The sequence below is a fragment of the Nannospalax galili genome, unplaced genomic scaffold (genome assembly GCF_000622305.1).
Source record: "Nannospalax galili isolate Female #2095 unplaced genomic scaffold, S.galili_v1.0 scaffold1379, whole genome shotgun sequence".
In the NCBI taxonomy this organism is placed as follows: Eukaryota; Metazoa; Chordata; class Mammalia; order Rodentia; family Spalacidae; genus Nannospalax; species Nannospalax galili.
In genome coordinates, this window is record NW_008343573.1 from 1865201 (window position 1) to 1885573 (window position 20373).

The 20373-nt window shown below is 39.5% G+C and overlaps 1 protein-coding gene across 1 annotated transcript in view; it reads left to right on the forward strand.

The window, feature by feature from the left end:
* LOC103739398 (neuroblastoma-amplified sequence-like) overlaps positions 1-6817 on the forward strand; it is a 165653-nt gene extending 158836 nt beyond the window's left edge. Inside the window, exons 24-25 of the mRNA XM_008839774.3 lie at positions 5351-5536; positions 6542-6817. Coding sequence (XP_008837996.2) covers positions 5351-5536; positions 6542-6817 — 462 coding nt within the window. The remainder of the gene's footprint in view (positions 1-5350; positions 5537-6541) is intronic.
* Positions 6818-20373: the final 13556 nt, after the last annotated feature.

The window sequence follows — 20373 nt, forward strand, 5'->3', positions numbered from 1 at the left end:
ACTGGCTACTTTTATTTGAAGTCTTTTTTTACCCTAACTGCCTAGCCAATTCCTACCTCGTATTCTTATCACACCATCCTCTGAAGAGGTTACCCAAATTATCAATAGGGAGTCAGGTTGCAGACTGCTCTGGCTTCTTCCATGCTGAACAGGGATGCAAGATGAGGCAACTGGAATACCCCTTCAGTGGGTCTATCTAAAAGATTCCCAAACTGCATAACTCTTATCTGTAGGGACAAAAGGAGGTGCTTGACTGTTGAATAGGGGATGTGAAGGAGAAGTAAAGGCAAGAGTAGTTAGTATTACAAGTTCTAGATAGGGAACCAGCAAAAAGAACAGGGAAAATTTGAAATGTTTATATCGGAGTCCATTGGGATTTCTTGTCGAGAGCTTCCAAAAGCATCCCTCTATTGGGTTACTCCTCATTTTTCTTTTGTCTTCCAAGGTTGGACTTGAGAGTGATGGACTCAGGGTTTGTTTTCAGGCACTTTGATAGCTGTTGAAGTGGCTGGTATCAGTGTCAGTTCCCTCTCAAGGGCTTCTAGATAGAGGGAGAAAACAAGTTTATCCGTCATTTTAGAACAATAGCTGGTTGCCTCCCTTAGCTACAGGTGGGCACTATAGTATTGCAGATCAAGATTTGAAGTCTTATATCTGAGCAGCACTTTCTGCTTAGAAACAAAATCATCAATGAGAAATAATTGTCTAAATAACATTTTATATGGACTTAAGCCTGATGCCTGAGAAGTATAATCCCTTGAACTCTTAAAGAAATATATTGATCCCTTTAATCTTTGTTTATACTTTCCTTTTGGGTGTTTAAGACCGTACAGTTGGCTCAAATAAACCAATTTATTTTTATTTTCCAGTTCGTTGGAGGATCTGTTCCTTAGGGGTCACACAGGTTTGGGAAGAGTTGATGGCTCTTTTCTTTTACCAGTTCCATCTATGTTAAGTCAAAGGTCCTGCTCGACTCTAGCTGGCTTTACTTGGAAGCATGTAGGAGATGTTTCCTCTGAGTTGACCCTCCTCTTTGTAGACTGGGAACTGATTCAAGTCCATCTTGTGGGGTTTCCATAGCCTCCCTGCACAGGAGGACAGGTGACTCACCACAGTTACAGGACATTTTGAAAGATGCTCCATAGTCCCCTGGAACTTAGTCGACCTTGGAGGGCAAGAGTGGTTTGTTTCTTACATATGGTGAACCAAGATGTCATTTTGTAACAAATGCACTATGAAGGCATAAGAACGTGCATGTTTCTAAGTGAAACAAGCCAATCTGAAATGGTTGCCTAAGGTGGGTTCCAAGCCAATGGCATTCTAGAAAAGGGTGAACTGTGGAGATAGTGGAACTGTCAGTAGTTGCTAGGGTTATTGGGATGAACAGGCAGAGCACAGAGATTTTTTCAGGCAATAATACTGTTGTTTATGCTACTGTAATGGTGGATATATGTCATTGTATACAGTGGTCAAATTATTGATTGTGTAAGTCAAGAGTGAACCTGAATGGTAACTGAGGTCTTCCCATGATAATGATGTGTCAGTTTGGGTTCACCAACAGAACAAATGTACCCCTTTGATGAGGACTCTTGACATGTGGAGGGATCGGGAGTAGAGCAATGGGTGGAGACATAAGGTGGGAGAGTAGCAGGAGTTATGTGGAAACTGTTTTTCCCCTTTTTACTGTGAATAAAAACTGCTCTATTAAAGACTATAGTAAAATTCTTAGGCATCTTGATTTCTTTTTGCGTAATTAGGGATGGATTAAGCAAAGTGATTTGGAGTACTTTGGTTGACTGTGTTCTGTCATATCTTTTGTTTATTTAAACATGCAATAGAATTTTTTTATTCCCAGCTTCATGTAAGGTATTGTCATTTCTTGTCATTTATGCTTCAAAGTGATATCTGACATAGTTTTTATCTTTTTCATTTTTAGAGGTTTAATTTGATGTGGACTACTTCTTCCTTAGTGCCTACAAACGCCTTCAGCAAAATCTGTTTGTTGCTTCACAAAAATGTTTATGGTGGTGAATTTTATCCATTGAAGGCTTGTAGTTTGTGGTATAGTTCTGTAAATCTCATTAAAGTCTACTTCATTTCAATTTAAAAATTTTTTATTTCAGTACACATTTGGGAATACAACAGAGAGATCCTCCTGCATCTATCTGCTGAGTGCTAGGATTAAAGGCGTGTGCCACCATATCTGGCTAATGATACATTTTTAAAAGTTTTTAATTTATTTTTATTTTATGTATATGCATATATTACATGCATGTAGGTAAGTGCACCCATGTTGTGCAATGCCCGTGGAAGACAGAAGAGGCTTTCGGATCCCCTGGGACTGGAGTTAAGGACAGTTATTAGCTGTGTTTTAAATAGGAATTGTAGTTTTGTATTCTGTATTGAAGTGTTCTCAGACCCTCCTGCTTTGCCTTGTACTCTGCCCACTTGCACTCACCCTTGCTTTATTTGCACTGCTCTTTCCTGCAGCTGCCCTCCTGCCCCTTGGTCTTCACCACTGCCTGCCAGTCTTGAGGCTTTTGGGCTGGGTGGACCTTTCTTGTTCCTACTAGTTTTCCTTTGCATTCCATTGCTGCGCTCTCTTTCTTTTCTCCTCCTCCTCCCCTGTCACTTCCTTGTCATTCTCAGAAAGTGATTTTGCTTGGCATCTTATTTGAGAATCTGAGCTCTTCCTTCCAGCATGTCTTTTTCCTCCTCTCCACAGCTATTCTCTTTACCTGTGCTCTGGATTCTCCCTGTATCTTTAACTCTCCTTCACTAGGTCCACCCCTCCCCACATACCTTTTAGGACAAATCCTAAAGTTCAAATCCCTTCTGTTGTGTAAGTATAAAAATTAAGGCAGATCATCCTGCAGGCTTCTGTTTTTCTTGTTTGCATCACAGCTGGCCTAGAAACAGTCCCTCTGCTCTTGGACTCACTGTCTCAGTTTTGTTTCTTCTCCATTTCTGCAGAGTCTGGGTGCCTTTGACACACTGTGGAAGGTGCAGTCTGTGAAGCTGGCAGTTGTCCTCTTATATCAGGGTCCCCTTTCTAATTCAGCACCTTCTCTTTTGCCAGTGTTGCCTACTTTTTCCAGACATCTTTCCCTCCTGGGCTTCTGTGATATCAGGTCAGGTTTTCTTGTCCTTGCCCTAGCCATTCATGTTAGTCTGCTCTCATGGCTGCCTTGGCTGCTGCTCTTTGAGTTGTCCCTTATCACTATTTGCCCGGGTGCTGCTGTTGACACTAATCTTGTCTACAAGTGTGGGCCACTTAGACCTCAAATACTGCTCTATAATTTATGTGCTGACTATTCCTACATATCCTCTCCAGCCAACTGTATTACTTTCTTTTCAGATTTTGGTTTCCTGTTTTTACACCTGCAGCTTGGCATCTGCACTGAGGTATTCCACAGGCTCCTCAGCATCGCATGTGCAGTGCCTCTGCACTTGGTGTGAGTGTTCTCTTGTCTTCAGCCTCTATTTGAAGGGAGAGGCCAGACAATCACTCTAGACTCTTTCTCCTCCTTACCTGTGCTCGCCATCTGGTCTGACCAGCTTTCATGCTTTCTAATTATCTCTCATGTTCATTCTCCTGTAGGTCTGTAGTTATGCTGCCCTAGTGTAGCTCCTCTTTGTTTGTTGTTTAGTACATAGGTAGTATTCAGCAAATATTTACTCAGTAAACAAATGAATGTACCAAAAAGTGAGTAAACAACTGAAGCAGTACATTTCTGGCAGTATCTTCTAACACCAGGTGCTGCAGTGCTCCCGAATGGTCTTTCTGCTCTCAGTTCATTTCTCATTCATTATTCACACAAATTCACCATTCAGTCAATATTGAGTATTCCCCCCAAAGTATAAATGTTTATGACGTGCTGTTCTGGAACTGTCCTCCAGACATGGGATGACTCCTGCCATCCTAAAACCAGAGCTGCTATGATTACCTGGATTAGCTCCATGAAACCCTCACAAGGATGGATCCACTAACATTACTTTATGAAGAAAGGAGATAGTTCACCAGACAGCACACTAGACCCTGACCTTTCCTGAGGATATATGAGCAGTAAACAATTAGTGGTGAGTAGGAGTCTGTTTGATGTAGTTGCCCATAAGTTATTCATGTTCTTGTAAATAGCCTCAGTTCAAATCATTGCTTCACCAAGCTAGACTTGGGTGGAATCTTTCTTTGATTTGTCATCAGTGCCCTATATAGGGTGAATAGATATTTATGTTTCCCCAGGAAAAGTCACAGATCACAGGTCTTAATTGGAAAACCTTCAGTCAGGTGTTTTCGGATAAGCAGTGAATTCTTTAGCTTTGTAAACAATTTTCCTCATTATCTGGCCCTTCCCATTATGTAAGCTGTGACTTCCTACTTTTTTTTTTGGGTCAAATGGATCTAATTTATACTTTTGAAGTGCGCTGTGCTTCCCTACCTTCTAGGCTGTTCTTCTGCCTTTAATGTCTTCTTCACCCAATTAATATTTATTAGTTCTTCAGGGCCCATTTTTAGGTTCTCCCTCTCTGGGGAAAGTCCATGATACCTTCAGGTTGGCTTAAGTCTCTATGGATTCCAGTCAAGACACAGTCCTTACTTCACTGTATCAGTTGCCATGTTTCTGAATGTCTAAATCTTTGGAGAGACTTCATCCATTCATCTTTGTATTCCTAGCACCTAGATTGCTGTTAACTTATTTTGGGTCCTCAGGGAATAATTTTCAGTTTTGGAACAGGAGAGTAGGGGTAGGTACGAGAAATGATGGGTGTAAGCCACACTAGATGATTTTCCCATCGATCAGAGAATATGCCACTTTACAAATTTGATCAGGCAACAGAAGACAAATGTCAGTCTGCTGAGCAACTGGAGGAAAAACAGTTCTTTGTTTAGTTAGAAAATGAATATTTATTGAGTGCCTGCTGTAAGGGAGGCTGCAGATGGTTAGGCACCAAAGGGGGAAAGCTAGGAAGCGCATCTTCATTTCCGAAGCAGAGTGCTAGTTCTGTTCATTTGCCTTTGTCGTATTTGATATGCTATCATTTCCTCCGCTTGTTATTCTGATGTGAGAATTAAATGGAGATATGTCCATAAATCTGTACTACGAACTGTAATGTTCTATAGATTTAAGATGCTATCTTTCTCTTCCTATTTGTATCTTCATCAGTCCTGCTGATGGATTCATTTGCAAAAGTTTGATACTGATATAGATGATAAATAACTTCAGTACTTTTGTAGGGAGAAACGTTTCTGATAATGGAATTCTATAAAATAGTTATATAAGAATTTGATTCTGCACTAGAGGCTTTCACTTTGGACATATAAGAAATATGTGCTGCTGTTCAATTTTAGGTTGACTGTGCTTTGTCACTTGTTCGCCTTGGAATGGAGCGACATATCCCTGGCTTGCTAGTTCTCTGTGATGATTTGGTGACTTTGGAAACAATGGTATATGAAGCCGGATGTGACTTAACCCTCACTCTGAAAGAACTCCAGCAGATGAAAGACATTGAAAAACTAAGATTACTGATGAATCATGTAGGTGTAATTTAATTCTCCTTTTAAATGTTCCCTATGGGCTTTGATTACTATGTGTTACAAACCAAATATGAAATGTCTACTGAGCCTGAAAGCTTAGTTAAATAAACGACAATTTCTTTACATTTTTTCCAAAATGATATTTTTATGTAAGTTATTGGAGGAATCAAAAACTCTTACCTGTTTTTATACTTTGCTTTGCTTTGTCCTTGACTCTCTTCTCTTGTGCCTCCCAGTAACCCCTACCACATTTTTTTCTTTCTCCTTTTGGTCTCTGTCCTCTCTTATCCATCTGCTTTTCTTTTTTTTTCTCTCTGGCCCTAGCTTCTTTTTTCTCAATAATTTCTTTTCTGTAGAATCCATCTAGTGAATTTTGGTTTGTGTTGTATGTAAGACTCTGCTTGAGTTGTAGGTTTATCTACTGGGGCAGTTCATACAGGGATGGTACATTTTTAGGGCTGATGAATCAAATCACCCATGTCATTTGGAGTATTATAAAGGTGGATATAAGGAGTAACAGAACAAAGAAGAAGGAAGAGGGCGGAGAGACTGGGTTTTCTAAGTGGGTGCCATTCCCAAGTGGCTCCTTTTCTAGTTTGTCTTTGCTCACCTGTCTCTTTGTGCCCCTGTGCTTTTCTTTTTCACTCTTTCGGTTGGCCTCAGGTGTCTCTCTGTCTCTTGTCACATGTTCTTTTCTGTCTTCTTCCCTGTTCTGGAGGGCCTTCAGGCTAAGAAGTAGTAGCTGCAGGTGTGTCTTCCAGAGCTGGGCCTGGGTCATGTGAGCCCAAGTCAGTTATGGTCTGCAGAGATGTGCTGTGTGGTTATGGCCAGTGCACCAGCCTGAGAATAATGTGACAAATTCTGTCTCCTGTTAGACCTCAAGTGAGTGGGGCTCTGCAGTGTTTTAGAAAGTATGGGTTTCTACTGCTTTACATCAGTCTGACTTGTCCAGTATAATAAAATATTTAATTAGCTGCTTGTTTGTTTTGATTAATTTTATTCCAGTGTTCCGAGGAGAAATATGTGACAAGTGCCTACCAGTGGATGGTTCCTTTTCTTCATCGTTGTGAGAAACGGTCTCCTGGTACAGCTAATGAACTATTAAAAGAATATCTAGTAACGTTAGCCAAAGATGACTTAAAATTTCCCCTGAAGATATTTCATCATTCCAAACCTGATGTAAGTAGAAAGTCTAATTTCCCATCCTTTCACTTTTTTTCTCTGCTCTATAGTTCTATTTATAAATTTTTATTAAAGGTTTTGGGAAGAATTTCCCTTTAAGAAGAAAAGCGTGGTTGTCATTTTATTCTTTAAAAATGTTTCAATATCGTTGATCCACACTTTTTCAAAAGTTTACACAACTATGGTTATTTTGACTCATTCATTCAATATTTATGCTAAATGTTGGAAACTGTCACTACCAAGACTCATAGTTGATAGGTATTCATTCTTGCTGTCAAGGCTTTCATTAATGTTAACTCATGTAATTCCTTTAACAATTGTTATATGAACTGGCTATTTTTTTAAGTCCTAGTTTTAGAGAAACTTTTGCTATCAAGTGGTTATGTGATTTCCTAGGGTTACGCAGTAGGCCAAAGAACCTAGATTAAGAGTATTCTAAGCCTACATTTGTGTTTTTATCCAGCATATTTTATGCCATCACTAACTAATAAGAGAATGTTCCTTCCCTTGAGTACATTCAAATAGTTTATGAAATCTTAGGTTTTCTTAAGGATGTCTTTCAATCATCCTTAATAATTCTTAGAGTTATAGAAGACAACATTTACAACTTTGTTTCTAAAGTGCTTGGATTTGTTAGAAGTAAAGCCATTTTGTTAAGCGCAACATTCTTTTGTATTGTGAAAACCTCTTAATGTAGTCATAGAGCAAATACGCTTTTCTAGGCAGTAGTGGTTCCCATTTCACTGGAGGTGGGGTCTGGGTGGGGGAGATGTCACTCTGACCCTGACATGAGACTAGCGTTTAAGCCAAAGAAATTTCAGGCTTCTTCCAGTCCTTAGTTTTGATTGAGCCCACCTCCTCAACCTTGCCTTTGTAAGCAGTGTGTAAGAGCAGTGATCATAGGGTGGTATGAACCAAGTGGAAAGGAAGGCATTGCTGTATTGTAGGCCTTTTTTGCTCATAAGAGGGTCGCCTGTCATAAATGTATCTGCTCATTGGTTATTTAAACTTTTCCATCTTCTCTTAATCAGTTTGCACTTAGTATCTGGTTTTACGTTTGGGGTAGTTTCCTGTGAGCCCTGGTGGATTGCTTATGGCAGCAGAATACTGTATGAGAAGCAGGACGGATTGAATATGAATGTTTTATGACTTTAAATTCTTTCCAGCAATCTTGTTTTCGATAGTTCTTCCATATAGAATCTTGTAAATCTTTTGTATATGGTCAGCTTTTTATTGTTTTTACCTGGCAGTTTAGCATGTGCTTTTGAATAAAACATATAGCCATTTGCCTTTGTTGAAATGTATGAATATCAGACAGATAACAATGATGCTGTTAGGTTCTTCCTTTCCAGTTCCACCACCATGTTTTTCTCAGTGCTATCTTCCTACAACACAGATTTAATTGTGTCATAGTCATGGAAATGTTCCCAATGCCTTGTGAGAGGATTGAGTGGAGCTTAGCTACAGTCTAGCCTGCTTCTATCCTCTCTATGAGCACATGAGGCCACTGTCAGGGAACTTCTTAACTCTTTACCCCATCAGGACTTTTTTGGCTCCCAATGTTTAATTCTTTTTTTAAATGGTAATTTCCTTCCTCTCCCTCACTTACATAACTGTCACTTCTTTGAGGTCCTGCTCCATTAGGTTTTCTCAGCTGTAAAATCATCCATGCTTTATATCTGTGCTGTGACAGGTCTTTGTACTGTCTCTATTATAACCTCTTCCACAGTGTGTTGGAAATATTTGTATTTGTTCTCTCTCTCCCTCTTCCTCTCCTTTTCCCTCTCCTTCCTCCTCCCCCTGACTCTCCCTCTCTCCCCCATCCCCTATCCTCAAAGTTTTTCCATCTTTTCCATGATAGCATGCTGCCTAGTCAAGAACATGTACTAAGTATGTTTTGTTATGTTTTGTTAGGACAAATGAGTAAAATGAAAGGTTGGAACTAATGCTGTAGATCACCTGATTGCATTTATTTGCTTTACTGGGATGAAGAGGGAACATTGTTGACATTTTATTTTAATTATAAAAAGAATGAACCTATGCTTTGCTGTGAATCATTCATAGAGAACTGTTGTAACAGCAGTACTAACTTCTATATCATACAGATGAGACAAGGTTATGATAACACTAACAAATGATCTCTAAGTCTTAGTGGCTTATAATAGCAACCGTTCATTTTTCACAAGTGTCCTGCCTTTGGCTTCTGCCATCTTCCATGTCTTACCCAGTTGAGCACTCAGGTGGAAAAATCAGTCTCCTTTTCTATCCTGAAATAGAACAGTAGACCCACACAGTGACTTTCAAAGTTTTAACTCAACAGTGATTTTCAGCTTATTTCTTGACATTTTATGCGGGAAGAAAGTCTCATGAGCAAGCTTGTTACTACGGAGGAAGGGAGAAGCAATCCTCCCACAGAAACTTGGGAGAGAATACTAGGGGATGACAATGCTGGTGACCAGAGTCACAATGAGAAATGGTGGTTCTAGAAAATGTGTCCATGTGCTGCCATTGCACTTGCCTGCAGTTTGTTTCCTCAATTCCCTCGTGTCCCCCAAGCTCTCTTCTCTTTTATGACACCCTGAAGCACTCATCCCTGATTTTAGCCATTGCTTGTTGCTTGCATCCGTCTTTGAAAATGAAACTTGTGCTGAAATTTGGGAGACTTTGTAGATAGACAAGTTCAAGTGACCCAAGGACAGAATCTGCTGCCTTCCCTTATTGTTTTGCCTTCTAAATTAATAAGCTTCAAACATGTCTGTGCATCTAAACTGTGTACCTTTTTTTAAAACATAGAACTTTCCACGCCCAGTCTATGGATAACTGATTGGTAATTAGGGAATAGAGCCCTTGGATATGGCTTTGATAATTTAGACAGTGATTCTGAGAGAAGCCAGGGATAAGGTGCTTTAAGTGTCCATTTATTCTTTAGCAGATAGGTACTTAACTACTGACCATGGCTTTGTGAGGTACCATTCTTTTAAAGTTCATTTCTGATTACATAATTCAGCAGGCAATTTTAATTTTTTTTTTCTAATTTCGAACAAGTTCTCATGTTGGGCAGACTATCCTCAAACTCATGATTACCCTCCTCCCTCAGCCTATAGAGTGCTGGGGTTATAGATGTACACCACTATGCTTGGTAACAGTTTTATTTTTAAATTTTAAACTTGGTGTTTACTATAGAATATGGAGAAACCCTAGGAAAATCATAAAGACCAAGATAAAAAATATTGACAGTATTGATTTTTAGAGACAGGGTCTCTTTTAGCCCCAGCTGGCCCGGAACTTGTGTTGACTATGTAGAGAAGCACCTGCCTCTGCCTCTGTATTAGTCAGGGTTCTCCAAAGAAACAGAACCAGTAGAATGAATATATATGTATAGGGATTTATCAGCTTAGTTCACAGGATAGAGTCCGAGTAGTCCAACAATGGCTGCACCACATTGGAGAGGCTGAGAATTAGTAGTTGCTCAGTCCACAAGGCTGGATGTCTCAGTAGTCCCAATCTGGCACTGAAATATCTGACAAATTCCAACAGATCAGCTAGTCTTCAGTCTACAGCAGCAAGATGAACTCACCAATGAGAGAGAAGGCAAGCAGAAAGAAGCCTGGAATTCTCCGCTGCCTTGGCCTATTATATGGGCTACCATTGGAAGATAACGCCCACATTTAGGGTGTGTCTTCCAGCTTCAGATGATCCAATCAAGAAGATCTCTTTCAGTTAATCCCAGATCCAGTCAAGTTTACACCCAGGATTAGCCATCACAGCCTCCTAAGTGTACCACCATGCCCAGCCTAACTAAATACTCTTAAGTAAATACTCTTAAGGCGCTTCCATTGTAAAATATCTGTAAGTACTCACTAAAATTATGTTTATTTGCATATCTGACCTTTTATAAAAAGTAAGAGAAATTCCTCCTGGTTAAAAGTGAAGAGGGAAAAATCTGAGAAATACAAGAAGAATGCAGTGGCTGTATAGGGTAGCCATTATAGTTTCCTGTTTAAAAAGTGTGGAAACAAACTTTACCTACCATTGGCACATAAGACAGCAAAGATGCTGCTCTCTTGGCATGTACTCTAGATTAGAGAGTTTCCAGGATGGAGCATGGGATTTCTTTTTGAATACTTAAAATAGCAGAGTTGCCTAACACAAACTTGTGGTCTGTGGTAAAGTTGGGTCTTGTTTGCTTGATGGTGGCTAAAGCAGAGCTGCCCAAGGGACCTTAGTTTTGCTAACTGTATAAGGTTCCCATAGATAGAGCCCAAGGAAGACCAGCTTATAGTCATAGATAGAGCCCGAGGAGGACCAGCTTATAGTCATACATAGAGCCCGAGGAGGACCATCTTATAGTCATAGATAGAGCCCGAGGAAGACCAGCTTATAGTTATAGATAGAGCCCGAGAAGACCAGCTTATAGTCATAGATAGAGCCCGAGGAAGACTAGTTTATAATCAGAGTTTATAGGACACAAAATAATCTATGAGCTGAAGGTAAGCAGACAGGGATTTTTCCCTTCCCATGCTGATAAAAAAAATATCAAAATCAACCTTTTTTTTTTTAGAAGTTGCCATGATTTTTCTTGGCTTTTATTAGCATGTGTTAAAATCATATTATCAAAACACTACCTGAAGAACATGTATTGTTCTGAATAAAGTGCTTAAGGAAAAAAATACAACTTATTAAATTGGACATTCTTTTCTAGTTCGTAAATTCTGGGTTACAATCAGGGAGAAACAGAATGCAGTACTAGAGAGCAGAAGCTTAATTAAGAACTTGGGTATAGACATAAAATCATGTCCCATTCTCCCCACTTCCTTGCTGACTGAACGCTGCACCTGCATAAAGCAGCAGACAGCTTTGTTTTAATAAATGTATTTCCCTTCATTCAAATGAGAAAAGTTATCATAAACACTTTTATGTGACCATTGTTTATACCCACAGGCAAGATTTATACAGAGTTTAAGGGTGAAAGTTATTCTACCAGGTCTTTAGCAAAATCAAACTTTTAAATGAATATTTGAAGATCTGAGGCACAAGTGATATGAGTGTGGTAGCTTGAATGAGAATGTCCCTCATAGGCTCCAAGTATTTGGACATTTTGTCCCTATTGGTGGTACCATTTTAAGGTGATGTGGCCATGCTTGAGGAAGTATGTCTCTGGGGGCAGGCTTTGGGGGCTCTTAAGCCTTGCTGGATTCCAATCGCTTTCAGCTTTCTGTGCCTGCTTGAAGATATGAGTGCCCCTCTTTCTGCTCTAGCCACCTCTTGCCACCATATCTCCCTGCCATGATGGACTCTTGATTCCTCTGGAACAGTAAGCTCAAATAAACTCTCCCTTCTGTAAGTTCTCTTGATCATGGTGCTTTATCACAGCAACAGAAAAGTAATACAATGGGATAGAGAAACTCTATGAAGGTATGGGGGCGCAGGGATCTTGGAGCGCCAGCTGCTGGGCATGGCGCCGGTCTCCTGCGCACACCTGGGGTGCGGCGGGTCCCGCGGGCCGCGTTGCTGTGGGTCTCCGCGTCTACTGGGTGCTGGCGACTCTACTGATCGCTGCTCTCCCAGGTGGGTCCCTGCTTCTCCGCGTTGTTGAGGCTCTCTGCTACCGGGGCTGGCCAGGTCGGGTTCCCTGCCGTCCCAATCCACCGTGCACTTCCTCGGAGATACGAGATCCGTCAGCTGCCGGATCGCGTGGGAAGGTGTGGAGACGGTGAAAGCTGGGTTTCTGTGAGTCGTGGCTTACGAAGAGACAGCCCTCTCTGGGAAGGCTGGATCGTAGGCAGTAAGACACAGAACTCAGCTCAGTCAGTGGTACAGCCCCTTTATTCTGTAACTCAGCTCGGCTCCAGGCCTTAGTGATCCAGCTTCGATTATTGAGGGAAAACCAGGGTACTTTATACTGTGGGGGTAGTGGTAAAAGCCTTAGCTGATAGGTACTTTGTGGGATGCCCTATTTACATATGGAAGTGGGCTCCTGCCAGGCTGTCAGACTGCCTGAAAATCACACAGGAAAAGCTGGCAGAGCCAGAGGCCATGGCTACTTCAAAAGATGAGTCAGGAAGATGCCGGGAAGGCACCCTGCTGATAAAAGGAGTCTCTGCATATGACGCTGAGCCCATAGCCTATCTGGACATGGAGAGACTGCTACTTTACACAACAGGGGTCCCCAACATAAAGGAGCATGAGATTTGAAGAAGGACCAAATACAATGCCTATAGCTTACATTGTAGTAATAAAAAATTAAACGGATAGATTCAAGGTGTATAAGAAATGATTTAAGAAAGAATTAAAATTTGGATGATATTAGGAGATCATCAGAAAAATAGAGCATAAAGGTAAAGAGATGAGAAATATGATGTATTAGAGACACAGAAAGAGCAGATCTCACAAAAGACTAAGACAACTTCCAGAGAGATGGGTGATGTTAGATTTAGGAGAGTAGAATAAGGAAGGAGTGTAGAGTTTAGATATAAGAGATAGAGCCAGACCTGCAACAGGCAAGCTAGGAATGTGTTCCCTTTATGGAGAGAACACAGCAGAGGACAGAGGCCTTGCCTAGGGAATCAGGCATCTGCATTGAAAGGAGGGGTTGTTTTCACTTCTATAGGAACTCAGTTGCACTCCCAAGATTATTTTTTCAGGCAGGGGAGCTATCTTAGGGCCCTAAAGGAGACAGGTTGGCTCCGTAAACAGTTTCCCAATCCAGGGAGCAATCAGTTGAGAAGAGTTGAGCATGGCCAGGCTGTCAATTTAGGGCTAGTTGGCCACTTTAAGGGATTTATGGTTTTCCCTAATGAGGCTTGTGGCTTTTCTGCAAGTCACACATTCTATCAGGTGACAGTAAGAAGTCAGGGTGAGAATTTTTATAAAATTAATGAAAAATGTAAATTAGGTTTAGACTCTGAAGAGTCTGAATTAAATAAATCTAGTTTGTGAATGTACTGTATCATAGCCCAAAGATGCCTAAGACACATAAAATGTTTAAAAAGCAGGCAAGGAGGAAGCAGAAATGACATTCAAAGGAAAAATATCTTAAAGCAGACTTCTTAACAATAGCAGTAGCTTCAGAAAACAATGAAATAATACACGTTTTAAATATCAAAGCAAACTGTCAAGTCAATAAAAAGATCGCTTACTATTTTGTCTTTCCTAGGCAAGTTTTAAACATTACCCATGTATTAACTTACTTTACTTATTTGAGTCTGAGATACGCTATCATTCTTCTTTAAGAGATTGAAAGAAATGCAAAATAGTCAACTAGCTTGCTCATATTATACTGTTGGATCATATTTAAGCCTAAGTAGAATGATCTAAAAATTATTAATCTGTCACACTATACTATAAACTTTTGGTTTTGATAAGAAATGTCCTGTCCCCATAAAAGACTTATGTATCTAATACTTAGTAACCAGGTGGTGGATCCTATCACTGAGAGGTGATTGACTCCCAAGGGCTCTGACTCAACCTATGGACCGATCCATTAATGGATTTCTAGTATAACTTAAGTTATTGGAAGGTGGGGGAGTCTTTCAGAAGTGGGGCTTGGCAGGAGAAGTATGTTGCTCGGGTTGTGTTCTTAGGGACTATGCCTTGTCCCTTGCTCCTTCCCAGGAAGAAATAGTGTTTAGGTAAGCAACCTTCCTGTGCCATGTACTTTTGCCACTATGATGGTTGCTCCATCTCTGGCACACAGTAGTGGAGAAAGCCAGCAGTGAACCGAAATCTCTGAAACCATGACCCCAAATGAATCTTCCTCTATTTAAGTCCTTCTCCTGGGCATCACTCTGAGATCTGGCAACACACTAACTCAGGGTATTTCAGCTAATTTTTCAAGCATACTGGTAAGAAACCCTTTTTCAAGATGAATGTAGAGCTGAACTGGTTGTATACCTATAGTCTCAACTTTCATGAAACTGAGGCAGGAGGATCATGAGTTTGGGTCCAGCTGAGCTATATAGTTTTATCCTGTTTAAAAAAAATAAATATTAGCTGAGTTTATTATTTGCAGAGATATCCTGTAAAACTTATTCAGGAATGTGCTTCATGAAGAAGTAATTTACAGCCGAAAAGAAAGTCAATAATAGAGGAAGTGTTGGAGAATACAGAAAATATTTATACTTAGAAATCTTAGTAAATAAAAGGAAAATATTAGCAAATACCAGTCAATAATCATAAAAATTGTGAGTAGTAAAAGCAAGGTAGAAAATAGCAAGATGGAAGTTTTGTAAAGTGAATCAGGCATTGGTCAGGAACTGGCTTCAATCTTTAATTTTATTAAGCTTTGTCTTTTTATCATTTTTGAAGTACTATACAGGTAATAGGTTTCCTTATGGCATTCTTATACATATTTGCCATTTTACTTCATTGTTATTCCTCTCCCTCCCTTTCCCTTCTCCCATCCCTCTCCTGCTCTGCTCTTGCTGGTTCCTTACCTCTTTCAAAATCATCCCCTTTCTACTCTCATCTCACATGGTTCCATTAGTCCCCTTCTCCCCTTAAGATCTCTTTCTCTCCTCTCTTGATCCACTTTCTCTCTCTCTCTCTCTCTCTCTCTCTCTCTCTCTCTCTCTCTCTCTACACACACACTTAAATCTAGAGTCAATATATGAGAGAAAATGTGGTATTTGTCTTTCAGAATCTGACTTATTTTGCTTTACATAATAACCTCAAGTTGCATCCATTTTCCTGTAATTCTGATGAATGGATTTTTTTTTCTGTAAGGCTGAGTAAAATTGCATTTTATACATGTGCCACATTTTTTTTATATTTGTGTGTTTGTGTTCAAGTATGTGTGTGTGTGTATACTTGTATATGCAGAAGCAGGAGTGTGGGCATGTGTGTGCATGTACTTGTGGAGGCCAGAAGTCAACCTCAGGCTTTAGACCTCAGGTGCTCCCAACCTTGTTTTTTTGAGACAGGGTCTCTCATTGGCCTGGATCTCCTGGAATAGGAATGGCTGGCTGGCCAGAAAGCCCTGGGGATCTACCTGTCTCCACCTCTCCGTTGCTGGAATTACAAATGTGTACCAACACACCTGATTTTTTTTTTTTTTTATGTGGCTTCTAGTGTTGGACTCCTTTCAGCAATCTGAATTGGACACATTGGAAGCTTATTTAGGCCCTTCTTGTCACATCCTGGGTTCCTGAATATCTGCTGAACACCTTCATCTCACTGCTGCAGTCCTCCTCTGACTGTCCGCTGGCCCATGCTCCTTCTAGTGTTGTGTTGTTTAGTATGGCAGCCATACTGCCATGTAGCTCTGTGTGTGTGTGTGTGTGTGTGTGTGTGTGTGTGTGTGTGTATGATAAAATAAAACCAGAAGATTTTTCTGTCTCACTAACTTTCTATGTATGACTATACATGTTATTTCCCATTTTTTGCAATTACTAACAGTTACCATAATAAGTAATCTTGTACTTGTGAAGGTTTGACTTATTGATGTATCTTCAAGGTGTATTCCTAGGAGACTTTCAAATCTAGAGGCAAGAGTTATGTTGTTTCTGCTAAATTTCGCTTGTGAAGGATTATTTCAGTTTGTACTCCTGTAAGCCTGTGTATGAATAGACCTGTGTATCTAAAACTACAGACTGATTTTGTTGTCATATTTTAATTTTTTTCCCTAAGTTAAATGAGCTGAACTTTTCAAAAGAAGTACAAATGGCAAATAAATACTGAAGAAATATTTTCTGTCAAAGAAAAGCAAATCAAAAAGAACTAGAAACTAGGCATGGTGGCTGGCCCATGCCTTTAATCCAAGGTCTTAGTAGGCAGAGGCAGGTGGATCTCTGTGAGCCTTGAGTCCAGCCTGGTCTAATAGCCAGTTCTAGGCCAGCTGGGACTATAGGGAAAGCTGAACTCAGAAAACAAAACAACCTCCCTCCCTACAGAAACAAAACAAGAACAACAAAAACAAAGCAAAAACCAAAACAACCCAGAGATTGCATCCCATCCCTGTCAGAATGACTCTCCTAGAAAAAACACATGATAGCAGATCCTTGTTAGGCTGTAGTAGGAGAAAGGAACCTTTGTAAAATGCTGATTGCAATGTAAGTTAGTGTAGCTGTGTGGAAACCAGCATAGAGGTTCCTGAAAAATGGAAAATAGAACTATCATGTGACTGCTTCAAACAATTTCAACGTATATACTTGGACTCTTTTAACTCAGCATACTATAGAGATGATGCACATCAATACTTATTGCTTCACTCTTCATAAGTGTTATAATGTGGAATCAGTGTCGGTGACTGTCAGCAGATGAATGGATAAAGAAAATATGGTGCATAGTCACAAAAGTTTTAATTGGCTGGAAAGAAATTATGTTATTTGTGGGAAAATGCATGGAATTGGAAATAATAAGTGAAATAAACCAGACTTAGTAAGGGAAATATTGAATATTTTCTCCTATATGGAATCTAGATGAAAAGAAGACATGGAAGAAAGAGGTTAGCTCAGAGGGAGAACAGGGGTCAGGGGACAGAGGAGGGAGGCTAAAAGAAGGTGCGTGCATGAATATGGTAAAGGCCTGTAGTAAACATAAGAAAATACCACAATGTAGTCCACTCTCTTGTACAATTAATACATGGTAATAAAGTTCCTTTTGGAAAAATCCAATCTTTCCTAAAGTCATACAAAAATAGCGATATTTTCTCTATTGTGGTACTCTTCTGGAGGCTGGAACTATAAACCTGGAGCTATGATCCCCTGCCTGGGAGCTGGGAGCTGTGGTGCTGTCTGCGATGTTCGAAAGGTGCTCTCCTACACCCCAGTGAGCGAATTGTGGTCTCCTTCTGTGAGCTGGATTTGTAGTTCCCTCTTGTGAGCTGGAGCTCTGGTTCACTCACATGCTGAAATTTTGGCACCCTACTGTGAGTCACATTTCCACATTCCTCTGGTGGTAGGCTGATTGATGGTGGAGCAGAGTAGAACAAGAACTTTCAGATCCTGGGCAGAGGTTTCAGTCTTCTCTGAGTGACTACATTCCCCACAGTGCCCTTCCCTGGGGACCCAGGCTGTGCAAGGCCGAGGCTTTGCCTCTTACGCTGGGAATAGGGGAGGCCTCTGTTTGTTTGTACATTCTGGTCTTGGCAGAACTGGTTCTCTGGAATGAATTTCCCACCTCCCCTGAGGCCCAGCAGTGGTCCTTGTTCTACAAGTAGTCCTCGGTATCCAGGTCTTGATGTTGGACCTCTCCAGTTACCAAACACCAAGAGGTTTTCCATTTTTCTCTTACTCTTCTGTAGCTCCAGGATGCCTTCACCTGTGCCCTAATAGAACTTTTAGAGATAAAAATCACAGTGTGGCAGTTAAAAAAAAAAAAAAAAAGAAAGAAATAGAAAGCATTGTAATAACTAAACTGATATAATTCTCAAAATATATAATTAGATCTTATAGTATAAATTCAAAAGTCTGTATGTCTACTTTAATATTTGAATATTGCTTACTTACAAAACTGTGCTACCAAGCTTCAACAATAACGTGAAATTTGTCACTATTCCTGTAATACAGGTTTGCCACTTCTTTTACAAATTTTCCACTTATACAAAGTCTTTTAATGTAATCATATTACTTCTTAAAGTAGTGCTAATAAAATATTTTAAAAAATATATAAAGGGGCTGGAGAGATGGCTCAGCGGTTAAGAACACTGGTTGTTCTTGCAGAAGGCACGGGTTCGAATCCCAGCACCCACATGGCAGCTAACAACTGTCCATAAGTCCAGTTCAAGGGGATCCAACAGCCTCTTCTGTCTCCGTGGGCATTGCATGACACGGGTGCACTTACCTACATGCAGGCAATACACTCATACACATAAAAATAAAAAATAATAAATAAAATATTAAAAAAATATAAAATAGATCTAAAAATATATAATCAGGAAAAGAATAGTGACATTTTCTCATTCATTTGTGAAGCATTATATATTTTCTTTGATGAATTAGCCATTTTTGTTTTTTTTCTTCCCCATTTTTCACAGGGGATTTCAGTGTTTTGTGCAAGTTTTGGAAAATCTTGCATTTTAGTGTAATTTTTTGTTGTATATATTGTGAATGTTTCTCTCAGTTGGTCATTTGTCTTTCTATTTATTACGGACTGTTATGTACAATTTTTATTTTTAATTTCTATGTGGTCAGATAATTTTTCTGTTACATTTCTAGTTTTTAAATTTTTTAATTATTTTTGTTTTATGTGTATGAGTATATTATCTGCATGTATGTAAGTGCATCTGTGTTGTGCAATGCCTGTGGAGGTCAGAAGAGGCTGTTGGATCCCCTGGAACTTGAGTTATGAATGGTAGTTAGCTGCCATGTGGGTGCTGGGAACCGAACCCGGGTCCTCTGCAAGAACAGCCAGTGCTCTTAATCACTGAACCATCTCTCCAGCCCTATATTTCTGTTTTAAGTCATGGTTGGAAACTGTTTCCCACTCAAAGTTTACAGTAAAATGATCTTGTTTTCTTCTAGTGCTTATGTTGTTTTAATTTTTTCATTAAGAGCCCTTATTTTTTTGGAGTTTATTCTTTGTATGGTATAAGAGGCAGATGTAACTTGATGCTTTCTACTCAAACTACCTAATTGTCCTAACAGCATTTATTAACATGTTTATCTCTACACTAGTAACCTGAGATGTCACCTCTGTCATACACTTACATTTTCACAGATTGTGGTGGCTTACTCCTTTAATCCCAGCACTTGGGAGGCAGAGCCAGGCTGATTTTTTTGAGTTCAAGGCTAGTCTGATCTACATAATAAGTTCTAGGTCAGCCAGTGTTATATAGTGGGATCATGCGTTTCAAAAAATCCATTTGTATTTGTATCTGTGTCTAATTTTAGAATTTCTGTATTATTCTGATGGTCTGTTTGTATGACACTAATTTCCTAATAATTGTAGAGATGTGTAGCTTATTTTAATACCTGATAAGGATAATATTAAAAAAAAAAACAAAAAAGTTTTGTTTTTCCCCTTAAAAAAAAAGCTGTCCTTACAGTTCATTTTCTGATCCTTAATAATCAGCTTGTTAATTTCCAAATTGAGATTGCACTGATTTACAAATTAATTTATGGAGAATAATCAGTTCATTTTTTTTATAATGTTCAGCCCTGCCTCGTCTTTCCAAGAATTTGTGGTATCATTTTATTTATGTCTTTTCAAAGAAGGAGTATTTAAAAACTTTCTTCTAGGGTTGGGTGTGGTGGCGCATGCCTTTAATCCCAGCACTGGGGAGGCAGAGGCAGGTGGATCTCGGTGAGTTCAGGCCAGCCTGGTCTACATAGTGAGGTCCAGGACAGCTGGGGCTACAGGGAGACCTTGTCTCAAAAAGACTACAAAAAGGAAAAAAAAAAATTTTTTTCTTCTTACAGATTTCATATATTCCTTATGGAATTGATTTTTATGTTTTAATGTTCTGTTTCTATTATAAATGGAGTCTTCTTTACGTTCCTATCTTTCAGCTATTTATTATTCATGTTTACAAAAACTTGTGTTTACAAAAACTTGTTTTTCTATGTTAGTTGTATATCTGCAACTGCATTTATTTCTCTGTTGCTTGATTCACAAGTCCCTTCTGGATATCTGATTTTATCAGATAATACTCTTTTCTAGTTACCCATTGTATATAATTTTAAGAATTTATTCTTCTAAATTATAATTCTCTTGGT